Below are 17,726 nucleotides of genomic sequence, written 5' to 3'. Positions count from 1 at the left end.
GTATTAAATTGGCATTCCATGATGCACGCCTTTTCGACACAACTGCTGAAGACAAATGTGTGCATAAGCAAATGTGAAGAAAGCTGATGGTGCTCAGCTATCAAAAGATATAGCGTCTGGGGGTCTTAAAAGCTTGAAGATAAACAGGGTGTCATCTAGCTCAGAAGCAACAAAGGCCACATGGAAGAAGCACACCAGCCTGTGTGACCACGTGCTGTCGAAGGGATCAGGTATCAGCATCAAAGAACAAAAAAATATCATTGTAAATGAGGGTGAGTGCAGAGTGGAGGCCCTTGGTAGATAACTGGACACCCCCTTACTGAAGAGTGGGGAGAGGATGAGCCAGTCAGGGTGCAGGGTAGCGATGATGAAACATATAACTTTCCTCTAGTTCTTAAATGCTTCCTCCCCACCACTATCATGATCCCAATTCTACCTTACAAATCGGGCTAGAACAGAGGATGTACATTGGTACAGAGAGCAACTGGAAACACAGGGAATCCAGGACAAATGACCCCTTCAGGACCAGTGGTGAGAGTGGCGGTGCCTGGAGGGTGGAGGGAATGTAGGGTGGAAAGGGGGAACGGATTACAAGAATCTACATATAACCTCCTCCCTGGAGAATGGACAACAGAGAAGTGGGCCAGGGGAGACACCAGACAGTATAACATATAACAAAATAATAATAATTTATGAATTATGAAGGGTTCATGAGGGAGGGGGAGGGAAGGGGAAAATGAGAAGCTGACATTAAGGGCTCAAGTAGAAGGCAAATATTTTGAGAATGATGATGGCAACAAATATACATATATGCTTGAGACAATGGATATATGTATGGATTGTGATAAGAATTGTACAAGCCCCTAATGATTTTTTTTAAAAAGAATATATAATTTTCCCTGATGCATGAAGGAAAAGAGACTTATCTTTTGCTTAGAACATTTACTTTAATATATATATATATTTTTCCTCAATAAGTTTTTTCTAGTTTGACAACCTAGGAATGTTCCCCTGAAAACGTAATATTCTTGAGATATGGAAGCTCAGTATTGGAAACCTTTGCAGAACCCATCCTATGCCTCTTCTTTGGGCTAATCCTGACTTTTGAATCATTCATCATTAAGCAATAGTGTTTTCTATGAGTTTAGTGTAGGGCTTCTAACCAGTTCATTCATGACTGTCACCGTACTGAGACTCTGCAATTTCATCCCAGATAATATTAAATCAGAATCTGTGTTTTAACAAGATCCTCGGGTTATTTTTATAGATTATCTAGATCCAGTGATTTTTTTTAAATGAATATTCTGATAACTGGGGTGGAAATGCAAAATTATCAACCTGGGGTCAAACCAGAATGCATAGTTCAAAGCCAGGTTCGATGAGTTGTTCTAAAGCACTATTAAATCATAGGACATAGCAGGTCAGGTCTGGGAATTCCATAGCTTTGTTGTTGTTGTTAGCTGCCATCAAGACAGTTCCACCCTGTGTACAGCAGAAGGAAACACTGCCCAATCCTGCTTCATGCTCACAATTGTTCCTCTGCTCCAGTCTATTATTGCAGCCACTGTGTCCTTCAGAGCCTTCCTGGTTTTCAATGCAACTCTACTTCACCGTGCATGATGTCCTTCTCCAAGGGCGGGTCTCTCTGACAACATATCCAAAGCATGTAAAATAAAGCCTTGCCACTCTCGCCTTTTAGGGCACTTTGGCCGTACTGCTTCCAAGACAGACTGGTTTGTCCTGTATGTATATGTGTGGATTGTGATAAGAATTGTATGAGCCCCTAATAAAATGTAAAAAAAGAAAAGAAAGAAAATGATTAGGGCAAAGAATGTACAGATGTGCTTTATACAATTGATGTATGTATATGTGTGGATTGTGATAAGAGTTGTATGAGCCCCTAATAAAATGTTTAAAAAAAAAAAGAGTTGGTACGTTCAGTGGTCTTCTCCAGCACCATAATGCAAATGCATTGGATCTTCTTCAGTCTTCCTTATTCGATGTCTAGCTCTCCACACATAAGAGGCAATTGAAAATGCCAAGGCTTCAGTAAGTCCTCAGAGTAACATCCTTGCTTTTCAATATTCTACACAAGGCTTGGGCAGACGATTTACCCAGTGCAACATGATTTTTGATCTCTTGACTGCTGCTTCCATGAGCAATGACTGTGGATCCAAGCAACACAAAATCTTTGACAACTTAAATCTTTTCTCCATTTTTCATGATGTTTGTTACCTATTGGTCTAATTGTGAGTATCTTGGTTTACTTGATATTGAGTCATAATCCATACTGAAGGCTGCAATCTTTGATCTTCATCAAAAAGTGCTATAAGTCCTCTTCCCTCACAGCAGGCAAAGTTGTTTCATCTGCATATCACAGGCTGTTAATAAGGTTTCCTCCAATCCTGATATGGAATTTGTCTACATATAATCCAGCATCTCTGATGCTCTGCTCAGTATTCAGATTGAATAATTATGGTGATTTAACTCAAATTATAAAACAGTATCAAAGATATCACGTGCAAGTAAAATTTTGCTGGAGATCATCCAACATAGTTTGCAGCAATACAGAAGAGGGCATAGACAGAGATGACCACAGGGCTGGCCTCATCACAGGACACAGCATTCCTCATTGACCTGTAGCACCACTGGGGACAACACTAGAGACACATGGCGGGAATTGTGCCCGCCCTGAGCTCACTATGCTGAAGCCAGCCTCTGGGGGCATGCAGCAGAGCCGCGGGGATTAGCAAAGCAATGAAGTCCTCAGGGATAGATGTGGTGCCAGGGCATGGCAACCCATCAGACTCAACTGGAAAGCGCTCGTGAAAGGACAACAAATAGACCCTGAACTATTTATATGTTTTTGTGTGTGTTGTTGTAGCTATTGTTTTACTTTCTGTTGTTGCTTCGTTGTACTCAGTCTTGTGATGGTATATAGCATGTGTACCTGGAAGGGATAGGCGGGATAAACAAGCCAGAAGAGAAAACAACAGGATGACAGTTCCAGGAAGACATGGGAGAAGGGGAGGCAGGGGAAAGGAAGTGGGTGTTAAGAAACCCAGGGACAAGGGAACAACAAGTGACCCAAAATCAGTGACAAGGAGGTGTGTGTGTATGAGGTCTGGCAGGGCTGGATCAAGGGCAATGTAACCGAGAGGAATTCCTAAAACTCAAATGAAGGCTGAACATGATAGTGGGATAAGAGGAAAGTACAAAGAAATAGAGGAGGCAAAGGGTAGTCATAGAGATTTAAGCACAGGCATATACAGCTATAAATATATTTATATACAATGAGGGATAAATAGATCTATGTATATATATTTATAGGTTTAGTATTAAGTTAACAGATCGACAGTGGGCCCCTACTCAAATACTCCCTCAACACAAGGACCTTTGTTCTAACAATTTGGCAGTCTGAGATGCTCACCTGCCTGGCACGATCACTGAATACAATGGGTGCACAAGCAAATGTGGTAAAGAAAGCAAATGGTGCCCGGCTACCAAAAGATATAGCATCTGAATTCTTAAAAGCCTATAGATAAACAAACAGCCATCTAGCTGAGAAACAACAAAACCCACATGGAAGAAGCACACCACCCTGTCCTGACTTGATAGTTGAGGACAAAGCCAGTGCATAAGCAAACGCGGTGAAAAAGCTGATGATGCCTGGCTGTCAAACGATATAGAATCTGGGGCCCTATAGGTTGGAAGATAAACAAGGGGCCATCTAACTGAGAAACAACAAAGCCCACATGGAGGAAGCACAGCAGCCTGTGAGATCACAAGGCGTCGAAAGGATCAGGTATCAGGCATCAAAGACCCCCCCCCCCCGCCGCCTAAAAAAAAAGAAATCATAGCATTGTGAATGCAAGGAGTGGGGAGTGGGGACCCAGGGCCCATCTGTGGGAAAATGGACATCCCCTTGCAGAATGGCCGCAGGGAGGAGTTGAGCCAGTCAGGGTGCAGTGTAGCAATGATGAAATATACAATTTTCCTCTAGTTCTTGAATGCTTCACCGCCCACCCCCCTCCCACGCCCTGACTATCATGATCCTAATTCTATCTTACAAATCAGGCTGGACCGGAAGATGCACACTGACATAGATAGGAACTGAAAACACAGGGAATCCAGGGCAGATGAACCCCTCAGGTCCAGTGGTGAGCGTGGCGATACCAGGAGGGTGGAGGAAAGATGAGGGAGAAAGGGGGAACAGATTTCAAGGATCTACATATAACCTCCTCACTTGGGGACCGACAGCAGATAAGTGGGTGAAGGGATATGTTGGATGGTGTGAGATATGACAAAATAATAATAATTTATAAATTATCAAGGGTTCATGGGGAGAGGGGCGTCAGGAGGGAGGGGAAAATGAGGAGCTGATACCAAGGGCTCAAGTAGAAAGCAAATGTTTTGAGAATGATGATGGCAACACATGTACAAATGTGCTTGACAGAATGGATGGATGTATGGATGGTGATAAGAGTTGTACGAGCCTCTGATAAAATGATATTTTTTAAAAATAGGGTATAGAACAAGGGATATCACTGTTGATGTCAGATACATCTTGGCTCAAAGCAGAGAAAATCAGAAAGATATTTATTTGTGTCTTATTGATTACGTCAAGGCATTTGACTGTGTGGAGCATAACAAACTATGGGTAACTTTGAGGGGAGTGGGGATTCAAGAACACTTCATTGTGTGCCTACAAAACTGGTATATGGATCAAGAGGCAGCAGTGCAAACAGAGCAGCGGAATACTGCATAGTACCAAAGCAGGAAATGCATGGGGCAGGGTTTTATCCTCTATCACTTGTATCTGGCATTTTGAGGGGTTGAAGGAACCCCTGAATTTTTAACCAGCAGGAGGGCAGAAGTGAGGAGAAGACCAGGCACTCCAAGTTTGTGGCTGCCGATTGAGGTTTTGGTCACACTTGGCAATCTAGAGGCCTGTGCCTTAAACTTGGGAGCTGTGACCTTGCTCCAGGTGCCTGGAATTTAAGGATGAAATGCTACATGTGTACCTGGTGTCAGAATAAAAGTGAAACAAAATAAAACATATTAGACTGATTGAGAACGGAATTCATTTGGACTTATCCTTACACGAAGGGACGGAAACTGTTACCTTCACATATAAACAGAGCTGGAAACTTAATTCTAAACAAAGTCACTAAGGTAGGAATTTGAAAAAACGTTCTTTCATCTACAATGTATTGAAATCTTGACTATTTTCACCTGTTTTGTTTGATCTATAGTGCAATTTCTTAATAATTTACTTTTATATCAAGAATTTTATCACAGGAGACAGGTGGAGTTTTGGGGGATACAGCTTTTAAAAATAAAATTTTATTTCATTAAAATGTTCCTTGAGAGCAAATATGTGACACCATAGTGTTTACAGGTTAATTTTTCTTAAAGTTGACAACTTTTTAATAGTCATTAAATACAGGAAGAGGATTTCAAAAACCTTATGGAAAAATCTTTTGATTCCATTTTTTAAAACTTTTTGAAGCTCTCTTGTACAATATTCCAAATGTCCCATTCTATAAACTAGACATTTGTTAAGAAAAATATCATTCTTAGAAATGTATTACCTGTCAAAGTCAGAGCTCAGACGCTCAAAGTTTTTCATTACTCGAAGGACCTGGATCTCTTGATTGATGAAGCAAGGTGGCAACAATCCATGAATGTTCAATTGCTGCCTCTCTTCCAGGGTAAAAGCTAAGTCCTAAGGAGACAATAAAGACAATCATTTCAGAGGGAGGAAAAGACAGAAAGCATATATTGAGTCACCTCTAACTTATAGCAGCCCAATAGAACAGAGTATAACCGTTTCATAGGATTTATGAGACTGCAAACCTTTATGGAGTAGATAGCCTCATTTTTTTCCCCAGTAGCAGAGGATGCAAATGAACTACTGACCTTGCAGCAGCAACACCAAATGCTTAACCCACTGTGTCACCAGGGCCCAAAAAGGCATACATATAAAGCCAAACTAAAATATAGAATTAGAAATCAGGATATCTGGCATCACCCTAAACATGGCCATATGACTTAGTAAAAACCATACCTTGATTTCCATATCTTTAAAAATCACGATATTATAATATTTTCAGCGTTGTCATTCAGATATGGTTTGGGTGAAATTAGATAGTGGATGGGAGAAAACTACTGGATACACAAATGAATGAAGACAAAATCACCACTATTCATGCTATTCAATTAAAAAGCATTAGTGGTTGTTATAAAAGATCTAAAAATTTTGAGCATAGGTAGGTCATCTTTATCTTGCTTCCACCTTTTAGATGGAGAAATGTCTTGAATGCAATTCTAGGTACCTAATGTCTTATATATAATCTGAGGTACCTGTTCCAACCTTTCTCTCCTGGTTTCTCTCTTCCTAAGGAACTTTGGTGGTGTCGCTGGGCTGCAGTCTGCATGGTCAGCAGTTTGAAAGCAGCAGCAGCTCCGCAGGAGAGAGACTGGGCTTTCTACTCTGGTGAACAGTTACAGTCTCTGAAACCCCAGGGGATCGCTATGAGTCAACATTGACTCAATGGTAGCAGGTTTTTTCTTTCTTTTTTATTATTCTTATATACTTCTAGCCACCCAACACTTTTCAACAACTTCAATATTTGTTAAACGGCCTCGCAGTCACTACTCAAACAATGGCACTAACCAGAGGTTTCTGTAAATTTGACCAGTACTGAAAGTTCACAACACAGCTACATAACACATCTACAACACGGCCAAAAAGCGTTTCTTCTTTGTTTCCCTGCCTTTCAAATCTCACCTCAAATGCGTACTTCTTTCTGAAGTCTTTCATACGAATCCTATTATGTGAACACTAACATCCACTGCAGCAGCACTGGTGATGCAATGGTTCTAAATACTTGGTTGCTATGCAGGTCAGGGGTTCAAATCCACCAGCTACTCTATGAGTGAAAAATGTGTCAGTGTTAGAAATCCTATGGGGGCATTTCTACTCTCTCCTATGGCTTCACTATGAGTCAAAATCTATTCACCAGAGATGAGTTTGGGATTTGGGTTCACTACAACATTATACAAAATAGCCAATGAAAGAAAATAGCCAATCAATACACACAAATCTAAAAGATAGAAATAATCCAAATGTCCATCCACAGATGAGTGAATAAACAAAGCATGGTGCATGCATGCAATGAAATATTATTTAGTCATAAAGAAATAAAATACTGATACATGCTACAACAAAGATGAACCTGAAACAGTATGCTGAATGAAGTATGTCATTCACAAAAGGACAATTATCATATTATCCCATTTATATGGAATCTATACAATAGGAAAAGATATAGAGGCCAAATTATATCAGATGTTACAAAGGGTATAAGTGGGGAAAAGAAAATAATTATTTAGTATCATGTAACTATTTATGCTGATAGAAAACTTGGCCATGGATATCAGAGATGGCTGTACAACATTATTAATGGAACTAGCGTCACTGATTTGTAAATTTTAAAAATGCTGAATTGGCAAATGCTATCTGATATATGTTATTTGTACAATAAAAGCCCTATTTTACTTGTCATGTCTATTTACATGATAACCAAATACAAAAATGTTCTAATTATATCTATCCATATTCAAAGCTATCCAATCAATATAACTCTTATTCAAATTTATGCACCAAAGGTGAAAACTAGTGATGAAGAAAATGTACAAGTCTATCAATGTCTTCGGGTGGAAATTGATCAAACATGCAATTAAGATGCAATGATAATTATTGTTAATTGTTGGAAACAAAGAGGAAGGAACAGTAGTTGGAAAATATGGTCATGGTAATAGAAATTAAGCTGGAGATCCCATGATAAAATTTTGTTAGACCAAAGAGTTATTCATAGAAAATACCTTTTTCCAACAACACAAACAAGAACTATACCCATGAACTTTTCCAGATGGAATACACAAAAATCAAATTGACTACATCTGTGGGAATAAACAATAGAGAAGGTGAATATTAGCAACTAACATTAAGTCAATGTCTGACTGTGGAACAGACTATCAATTCCTCCAATGTCAATTCAGGTTGAAACAGAAGAGAATTAATACAAGTTCAAGAGAGCCAAAATATGACTTTGAGTATATCCTACCTAAATTTGGAGAGCCTCTAAGGAGCAGATTTGCTGTATTGAACACTAATGGCAGATGGCCTGATATGCTGTATTAGGCATCATGAACATCATTTATGAAGAAAAAAAAGGTAATTAAAATGACAGGAAAGAAATAAAAGATGAAAGTGGATATAAGAAGATCAAATGACACATTACACTGGGAAAAATTGCTGCATAAGAGCTCCTTAGAGTTTTGAAAAGCAAGGAGGTTACTTTGAGGACGAAGGTGCACCTGACCCAAGTAATGGCATTTTCAATGGCCTCATATGCATGTAAAACTTGGACACTGAATAAGGATGGCAGAAGAAGAATTGATGCATTTGAATTATGGTGCTGGCAATGAATATTGAAAAGTACCATGAATTGCCAAACGAACAAACAAATCTTTTTGGAAGTATAGCCAGAATGCTCCTTAAAAGCAAGAATGGTGAGATTGTCTCACATGGTTTGGACATGCTGCAGAAGAGACCAATCTCTGAAGAAGGATCTCATGCTTGGTAAAGTGGAGGGACAGTGAAAAATTAGGAAGGCGAGATGAGTTGACATAGTGGCTGCAACAATGGGTTCAAACATAAGCCTACTTGTGAGGATGGAGCAGAGCCAGGTAGTGTTTCGTCCTGTTGTACATAGGGTTGCTGGAAGTCCAAACCAACTTGGCTCCTAACAACAACAATAATGTTTCGGGGACGCCCCAGAATAAACAGGATAGAACAGATAGGCTAACAAACCAAAACAAACAACAAAAATCAATTTTAAAAGACAGAAGAGAGATTCTGGGGTGTGACAGGTGGGAAAATAATTGTAAAGAAGCCAATATGGTCATTAGTGAAAGAGAATTATCTGGATGAGTGGGATGAAGAATCTCCCTGGAGAGAACTGCTCAGTGAGATACTAAATCTTGAGACCATTATTTTGAGCCCTTTGACTATACTCTGACTGCAGTACATTTGGATTCCGTACAAGTGTACTAATGGGATGGCTGGGTTTGCTCACTACGACCCTGCTGTAGTTTCTAGACAATCTAAATAAAAACGTGTTTACTAAGTTAGCATTGTGTAGTTCTATAGTCATCTTCTACCTCTTTAGGTTTCTTGCAACAGTTAAAGAGTGAGTTTTGTGTCTTTCAGCACTTATTACTCGTGCAAAAGAGCAATTAGCTCATCTTAAAGGGAAACACATTCTCCTTGGCTAGGAATGAGCATGTCCAATCCTAGAAAATGAGTGAGGGAGATCAATAGGTGGACAACACTCTTTCTTCTAATTTTTTCTATAATTTTTAAGCTCAGGACACGAGGGAAAAATATTTAGCCTTGGGGGTTAGGAGGACAAAATATAGAGAAACAAATAGACTTGTCCACTGAATAAACCTTGGTGGAACCTCCAAGTTACCAGCTACAGCTAGTTGGGAGCAATGGCTCCAGAACCTCTGCTGTAAGGAGCTATGTACAACCTCAACCTCTCATAAGGTCTCCAGTACTACCAGCAGAGCTAGCATTGCGGTGCAAGACTGTTTTCTCCACTAGTTAAGTCTACTCTCATGAGGAAAAAAGCCTTTGTTACATGCTAAATTGGAGCATCCTTTGAAGCTTCAACACATGTGACATCAGAATGGTCTCTATCCAGTAGGATAATTCAGCATGTTCAACTGTGCCTAACTTACTCATCTTCTGAGGGACACATGGGAAAAGGGGATCAAGGTAACATGTAAGTCTGGCACCAGGTGATACTCGTGGTGCTGCCTAAACCCTTAGCCTGCCATGTGGTTAGAAGGGGTGCCAGCCCCCCACCACTAATCATGAGTTTGATAGGCACAATTGTATGGTTAATATATATAAATATTAAAGTCATCGAGAGCATGAGAGATAAAAAAAGATTGAAATAATGGAGTCAAACATATTTCATGGTAGCAACGCTCACCTCAGCCCCACTTGGTGGTTCACATGGAGAGAGGGGGAAGGGAAGGAGGACAAAGGGGAAGGGAACAAGGGAGTGAGGATGGGAAAGGAGAGGGGGAACGGATGAGAAGTCAAGGGAGGAGCCAAAAAAAAGAGATCTTTATTGCTAACCCAGGTCTATATATATTTGGGGGCAGTGCAAGCCCACTAATTACAGATGAAGACATACGGCACAGGAAGGGGTTGCACTATAGGTAATACAGCAATGAGAGGGGGTGGTCTAGGGAGATACAGGCAATAGGAACAGGAGGGATTGGGGGTACACATGTGACAAAATGGGCAGATCCTAGATACAGGATGGTAACCTAACTTTGGATTTAAGTGAGCCCATTTGATCTATTCTCTAGATCTCCATAGAAACTATTATCAGTGGGGTGCAAATCCCACCTACAGGAACCAAGCTAATGGTCCCATGCCTTAGCTCATTGTCCCCAGTAGCAGGAATCAGGCCCACCTTGTTGGGACTAGACAGCAGTCTGGCACCTGATTGCTTCAAGGGAAGTAACTGTCACCATTAGCTGCAAGCAGTGTCTTAAGTCTAACATATTTGGGGAGGTGACTTGGGAGAAATCTTTGTTTCCCACACTGCCATTTACTTTTTAATTTGTGGTTTTTGTCAACACTTCAGGATACTTTGTTCCCACATCAGAACATTATCCCACACCAAAAAAAAAAAAAAAAAAAGAAAGAAAGAATATGTTGTTCATGAGACTATAACACTTATCTTATCCCTAGTGTTTAAAAGCGTTCCCCAAATAATTAGAAGTACAGCAAGAATGCTCCTTAGAGGCAAGGATGGTGAGACGTTATCTCATGTAATTTGGACATGTTGTTAGGAGACCACTCCCCAGAGAATGACATCATTCTTGGTAAAGCACAGGGGCAGTGAAACCAAGAAGGTTCTCCATGAGACACACTGACACAGTGACTGCAACAATGGACTAGAACATAAGAACATCTGGGCGGATGATGCAGGATCAGCCAGTGTTTTGTTCTGTTATAGGAACACTGGCTATGAATCAGAACTGACTTGATACAACAACTTCATACAAAAACAACATAATTTATTAAATAAATGAAACAAAAAAATAATAGTAAAGATCCCATTTTAGAGCTGTTAAAATTATAAACCAAAGAATTGCTGCCCAGGAAACGTATTACTATATTTATTCTAGTAAAAAAAACTGCAAAATCATAAAACAAATATTCTGTCAAAAGACAAATGCATTTGAGTAAAAATGCAGCATGTAAAATGGAAAGAATACTTCACTTGTTAAAGATATAACCAAAAGGATTAATTACTTAAAACAAAATGTCATGGGATAGGTCCTTGGATTGAAATGCAATTATACACAATGCTTTTAGTTATCTAGTGCTGCTACAACAGAAATCCCACAACTAGGGGCTTTTATATGTAAATAATGACTTCTCACAGCTTTGAAAGCCGGAAGCCTGAATTCTGGGTGCCAGCTAGAGAAGGCTTCTCTCTCTGTGGACTCTGAAGGAAAACCTTGATCTTTTTGAGCTAGTTCTCCTGTGCTATTTTCATGTGGCTTGAGCTCTCTCTTGCTCCATCTCTGCTGGCTTTATTTAATCTCTTTTATAGCTCAAAAGACATGCCTGATACCAATATTAACTCATTAATACAACAAAGACAACTCCAATGGGACTATAGCCATAGGAACAAAGGTTAGAATACACAATATACATTTTGGGGGACATAATTAAATCTGTAACACAGTAATATATTTGAAAAAGGAATAAAGAACTCAATATACTTTTCTAACAAAAATGAAGAGTATGAGTGAAAATGCTGGGTTAAAGTTAAAGTTTCAATATATATGTAAAAGAGGGGTAAACTTCTTAATGTTATGTCTTGAAAATCTTGTATGCCAAAAAAAACCCAAAATAGTAATACATCTGCTCCTTCACTTACTTAATATTGGCACTTACTAATCATTCACTACTATAGTTGGTCTTTTTATATATATTTTCCAAAGTCTGGTCTGAGTCTAAGTCTTAAATCTAATAGATCGCTGATCCTTGTGCCATGTAAATGATAATGCCATCTGGAAATCTTTTGATATGCTTGATATTTAGTAGCTACATTCCCATACTCTTGGCCAAGTTTCCCAAGACATAGTGAAGTGCCAAGTCAACTCTTTTTTTTTTTTTAATCATTTTATTGGGCTGCCAAGTCAACTCTTAAAAAACAGAGAGAGAGAGAGAGAGAGAGAGAGAACTGGGATTTTAAACCCTGGAAACTGGGCCAAGTTAAGGTATTACGATTGGGTTCATATTCCCCTACTGTCCTTCAGGAATTAAAAACAAATTAATAAACATAATAAAACCCAGCTGAATTAATACATTTACATTCTTTAAACCCCTGGATAATTTAAATTTTATACAGTATGACTTCAATGAAACCACTGTTTTTAAGAATAATGGTATTTATCAATGTGACCCATCAATCAACAGATTAAAAAAAATCAAAAAAATAAATGGAAACTTTAACCACTTTATCACCCTGGTTCTATGTTTTATCACTTGTACAAAGACAGATTTATAAAGATATATTCTGTGGGGATTTATAAATAGCTCAATTATGCCTAACATTGGACAATGAAAGGCTGGCTTAAGACAGATACACTCTCTGCCTTAAAAGCTAATGGAACACATATCTATTTCAAAGAATTTTTGCCTAACCATTATCCTGCTGGCCTAAGCAACAAAGGATAAAGCATCTAAAACATACATGCAGGCTTTAACTTTCATTTGATTTCTAGAGGCTTTCATGAAGTTGAAAAGATTAGATGTCTAAACATATATTAGGTTACCAGACCACCTATAACTCTAATTCCAGAAAATTGACCACATACACTAGGTTCAACCCTGATTTTTCTCCTTTTCTATCTTCCTTTCAATTTCCCTACTCCTTAGAAAACCTATTGGACTAGATTCCCATACAGCAAAATGGTATGCTGTTTCACTGCTGACAGCCGAAAACAGGCCACCTATTCTTCTGAACTCTAATTAATTTATCTATATCTTCTTGAGAAAACCTGAGACTATCAAGCAGAAATGAAAACAAAATTCCTGGCATAACACAAGACTTATAGTAGAAACTGTTTACAGGGAACAAACATAATAAAGAACCTTTGTCCTGAGTAATTTATCTGAAATTACCATAAAAAAGAACAAACAGTTACTGTATTTTGCACTAACCATCTTGCATATTTCCAATGAAATTCAGTCACTGGGCTTGTTTTCACCTGGCTAAATTAACTCTAAATAAATTAAGTTGAATGGTAAAGGGAAAGTCCTAGCAAGATCATGAAAATCCTAAAAAAATATATGTGCATAATAACACCTTATATGCTTTTTACCTTAGAAGTTTGGATCAATGGTCATATTGCAGCAAAGGTGTTCATGTGTCTTATTCATTTGGTGCATTCCTAGTGCCTAGAATGCTTGGCATTTTGTAGGCAGCCAACAAAAAATGTGTTGGTTTAAGTAAGCAATTAACGATGCAGTGTAACTATACAATTGCTATTTTATGTTTCAGAGAACACAAAGCAGGACATCATGCAATAAAGTAAAAAAAAACACTGCAGGAGTGAATTTAGCCACCACAGAAAAGCAAGTCCTCCACTGGTGAATGGATAAATGACTGAGGTACATCCATGCAATAAAATTTTACACACAATTATTATTATAAAATACATGACTCTTAAGAGCATAATGAGAAGCAAAACTAATTTACACACTGTATAATAGCACTTATATGACATTCTGAAAAAAGGTAAAAGTATAGAGACTGAAAAAACCACTTGTTTCCAGGAGCTGGGTAGAGAGAAAGTTTACCCACAAAGAAGTAAAGCAAAAGAATTTTTAAAAATATGATAGAGCTGTCCTTGATTATGATGCTGGCTACCCTATATCATGCACATATTACATTATTAAGAGAAATTAAAACAACAGGTCACAAAAGTGTAGATTTCAGTGTATTGAAATTTACTGACAAAAAAAAAAGGTCTGATTTTTGACAGACAGGAGACTGGTTTTGTCACCATGACAGTGCACTTGCTCACAAAGCTATCTCAGTGTGCCAGTTTTGGGGCAAGAACAGCATCCCTCTCTAGCCTCACAGACCTTACTCATCTGACCTCAATCCATGCAACTTTTTTTTGTTTCCATGAATGAAGAGGGACGTGAAAGAACAGTGATTTGACAAAGTATAAGTGGTGAAGAAAAAAACGAGAGAGGTATTGTCATGCATCCAAACAAATGAATTTGAAAAATGTTTCCAAGAAAGGACTTGCAGGATGTATTAAGTGTAATGGAGAGTACTTTAAAGGTGAAAAGGTTGTTTTGTAAAAGAGTTTAAATACATACATTTGGTGAAAAAATCCGGTTTGGTACTATCATGTCTAGCACCTCCTTGCTAACAAGTCTTTAAATCAAAAGGTTTGGATTAACTTTAATAATAATTTTGGAGAATGAAATTATATATAAAAGTACATAAAATCAATTATTTTTATTATACTATTTCTGAAGGAAAATGTGAAAATGAATTTCAGTTTATATTTGAATGTTTTAAAATTTATTAACATAGTTTATGTGTACATATTACATTTACAGAAAGAGAAATTATACTAATTTTTCTTGGACACATTATCCTGAAGGGTTTTTTCTCTCAACTCTGTCAGAATGCCAAAACTTATTTGTTGGAATGGAATATTTTTTACTACCAGTTGACAATATAAATAATCATTTTTATAATTTTCCTGATGATATGCTACTTCATTTTAAGTCAGCTAGAGGACATACGATTCCAAGATCAAGTCAGATAAGAAAAATAATATTAAAAAATTGCATTGAATGTATTCAGCTATATCATCAGATTCTCTACCAATAATCACCTTTAAGAGGCAGAAAGAGCAATTACTAAAGATGAGTAATATGTTAACTAAAGTTTCTTTAAGAGATGTTATCTGGTTTCATTACATAGTCATTAATTTTACTTATATTTTATATAAATTTTAAAACCATATAATTGATTATTATAAAATATATTTAAAATTTTACCTACATACTTTGTGCTAAGAACTCTTTAAAAAAGTAGGCCAAAAAAAAAAAAAACCCAAACTCACTGCCATTGAGGCAAGTCTGACTCATAGTGACTCTGTAAGACAGGATAGAACTGCCCATGTGACTTTCCAAAACTGCAATTCTTTATGGGAACAGAAAGCTTCACCTTTCTCCCAAGGAGCAGCTAGTAGTTTCAAAGTGCTGACTTTGGGATTAGCAACCCAATACATAACCACTATGCCAACAGGGCTCCTTCATTGGAGTAAAATAAATGTTAAATGAACACTAGTAACTTTTGGTAGATAACTGAAATTACCCATGTATACAAATGATGAAAGTAATCAAACCCAAGAACTTAGATTGAAATATATATGAGTTCCAAAGCAAATGGATAATACTGGTCGCTAACACAGACCCTAGTTATTACATGGATACGTGTATTATATCAGGACAACTTACATATGTGATCTGGACAAAACTCTCTAAATATGTCCCTGATCATGAATGTTCTGATTAGTCATACATTGAACCAGAACAAAAGGCATTACAAGATCATCTTCCATTGATTTCTTCAGAAATTTTTGAGATGTGGAAGAATCTACAGTATATATAAAACTTGAGAGTTCCATTTAGCTTTAATTGTTAATTAAGTTACAAATAAAATTGTAAATGTCTTTCTTTCTGTGTTCCTTGTCTATTCCTCCTGAATAATGATCTTCTTCAATAAAGCTTTCTGCCCTCTCTGATTAATGAAATGTCCTCCAATGTACTCCCAACAGCATCATGTCCTTCTTATATTGGGGTTCTCATATTTACATTATATCTTTTTCATTCTTATTTAACCCAGAGTTCCAAGTATTCATGCCATTCATATTTGCATGCTAATACCTACTAATATGTCAGGACAGAGCAGAACCTCACTGTATTTTAAATAAACATATAGATGAACAAATATTTGTATCTGAAACACATTTTCAGTTCTGGGGAGGTGAGTATTTTGAATAACCAGCCAATCCAATTTAAATTTCAAATTAAGATTATTTATATGACCTATACAGAGTGTTCATGATTTGAAATCTCCAATAAGAATTTAACTTTCCACAAATTCATTTAAAAAGTAATTCAATTAAGCTAATCCACTATTGTATCCTCTCATCCTACTTCAATCTCTATGCCAGCAGTTCTCAACCTGTGGGTCGCGACCCCTTTGTAGATCGAACAACCCTTTCACAGGAGTCGCCCGATTCATAACAGTAGCAAAGTTACAGTTATGAAGTAGCAACAAAAATAATTTTATGGTTGGGGGGTCACCACAACATGAGGAACTGTATTAAAGGATCAAGGATTGTAGTGTTCAGTATGGATTCTAACTCAATGTAAGGAAGACCCAAATCCTAACAACTGGATCAATACGTAACATCATGATAAATGGAACAAGGGTTGAAGTTATCATAGCTTTTATCTGGCTGGGATCCACAATCAATGTTTCCAGAAGCAGCAGTCAAGAGATCAAAAGCTGCATTGAATTAGATAAATCTGCTGCACAAGACCTCTTTAGCGTACTCAAAAGCAAGGATGTTACTTTGAGGACTAAGGTGTGCTTAACCCAAGCCATGGTATTCTCCACTGCATCATTTGCATGTGAAAGTTGGACACAGAATACTGGAGAAGAACAGATGCATTTGAAGGATGGTGCTGGAGAAGAATGTTGAAAGTACCATAGATTGCTAAAAGAACAAGCCAAACTCTACTGTAACAAGTAAGGCCAGAGTGCTCCTAAAACAAGGGTGGCATATTGTCAGGAGAGACACATCCCTAGGGCAGAACATGCTTGCTCAAGTGGAGGGGTGGTGAAGAAGAGGAGAGCCCTCAAGGAGACGGATCGACACAGTGGCTTCAACAGTGACCTCAGGCATAGCAATGACAGTGAGGCTGGTGCAGGACTGTGCAGTGCTTCGACCTGTTGTGCAAAGGGTTGCCAGGGGTCAGAGCTGATTCGATGGCTGGCACCTACCAACAACGACAACAATTCATTACCAGGTCTTTACTTATTTTAAACCTGGCATTCAAAACCAACCATGATATGCTCAAAAGGCACAGCTACATGTCAAGATAAGTGCCAGAGCCTGTGGGAATTTTCAAAGCATCTTCACCTAAAGCAAGATTTCTCAGTCTTGGCACTATTGTCATATTGGGAAAGGTAATCCCTTTCTGTAGGTGGCTGTCCTGTGTACCTGGTAATATCCCTGACCTCTACCCTGGTTGTGACAACCATACGTATCTCCAGACATTGCAAAATGACCACTGCAGGCAATCAGGTCGGAGGAATCATCCGAATTTAGAACCACTGATCGGCAGATGAGCTAAAGTAAGATGAACTAAAACTTTTGACTTACCTTTGTATAATAGCTAGAACAATGCTGAGAAAATTGCATTTTATATTTCAGAAATTAGCATACTACAGACTATCACCCAATTTTCATATAAAGTTATTTTTTCAGACTTCAAGATTATTGATTTTAAAAAT

General features: G+C 38.0%; 1 protein-coding gene across 2 annotated transcripts in view; it reads right to left on the bottom strand.

Moving 5' to 3' along the window:
• Positions 1-17,726, bottom strand: part of ME1 (malic enzyme 1) — a 178,169-nt gene that overhangs the window by 144,039 nt on the left and 16,404 nt on the right. For both annotated transcript variants that reach the window (XM_075554825.1, XM_075554826.1), the window contains exon 2: positions 5,595-5,728. In XM_075554825.1, coding sequence (XP_075410940.1) covers positions 5,595-5,728 — 134 coding nt within the window. The remainder of the gene's footprint in view (positions 1-5,594; positions 5,729-17,726) is intronic.

Source organism: Tenrec ecaudatus, chromosome 7, assembly GCF_050624435.1.
Source record: "Tenrec ecaudatus isolate mTenEca1 chromosome 7, mTenEca1.hap1, whole genome shotgun sequence".
Taxonomy (NCBI): domain Eukaryota; kingdom Metazoa; phylum Chordata; class Mammalia; order Afrosoricida; family Tenrecidae; genus Tenrec; species Tenrec ecaudatus.
Note: the sequence above shows the minus strand (reverse complement) of the source record. Positions and strands in the feature narration are given on the sequence as shown.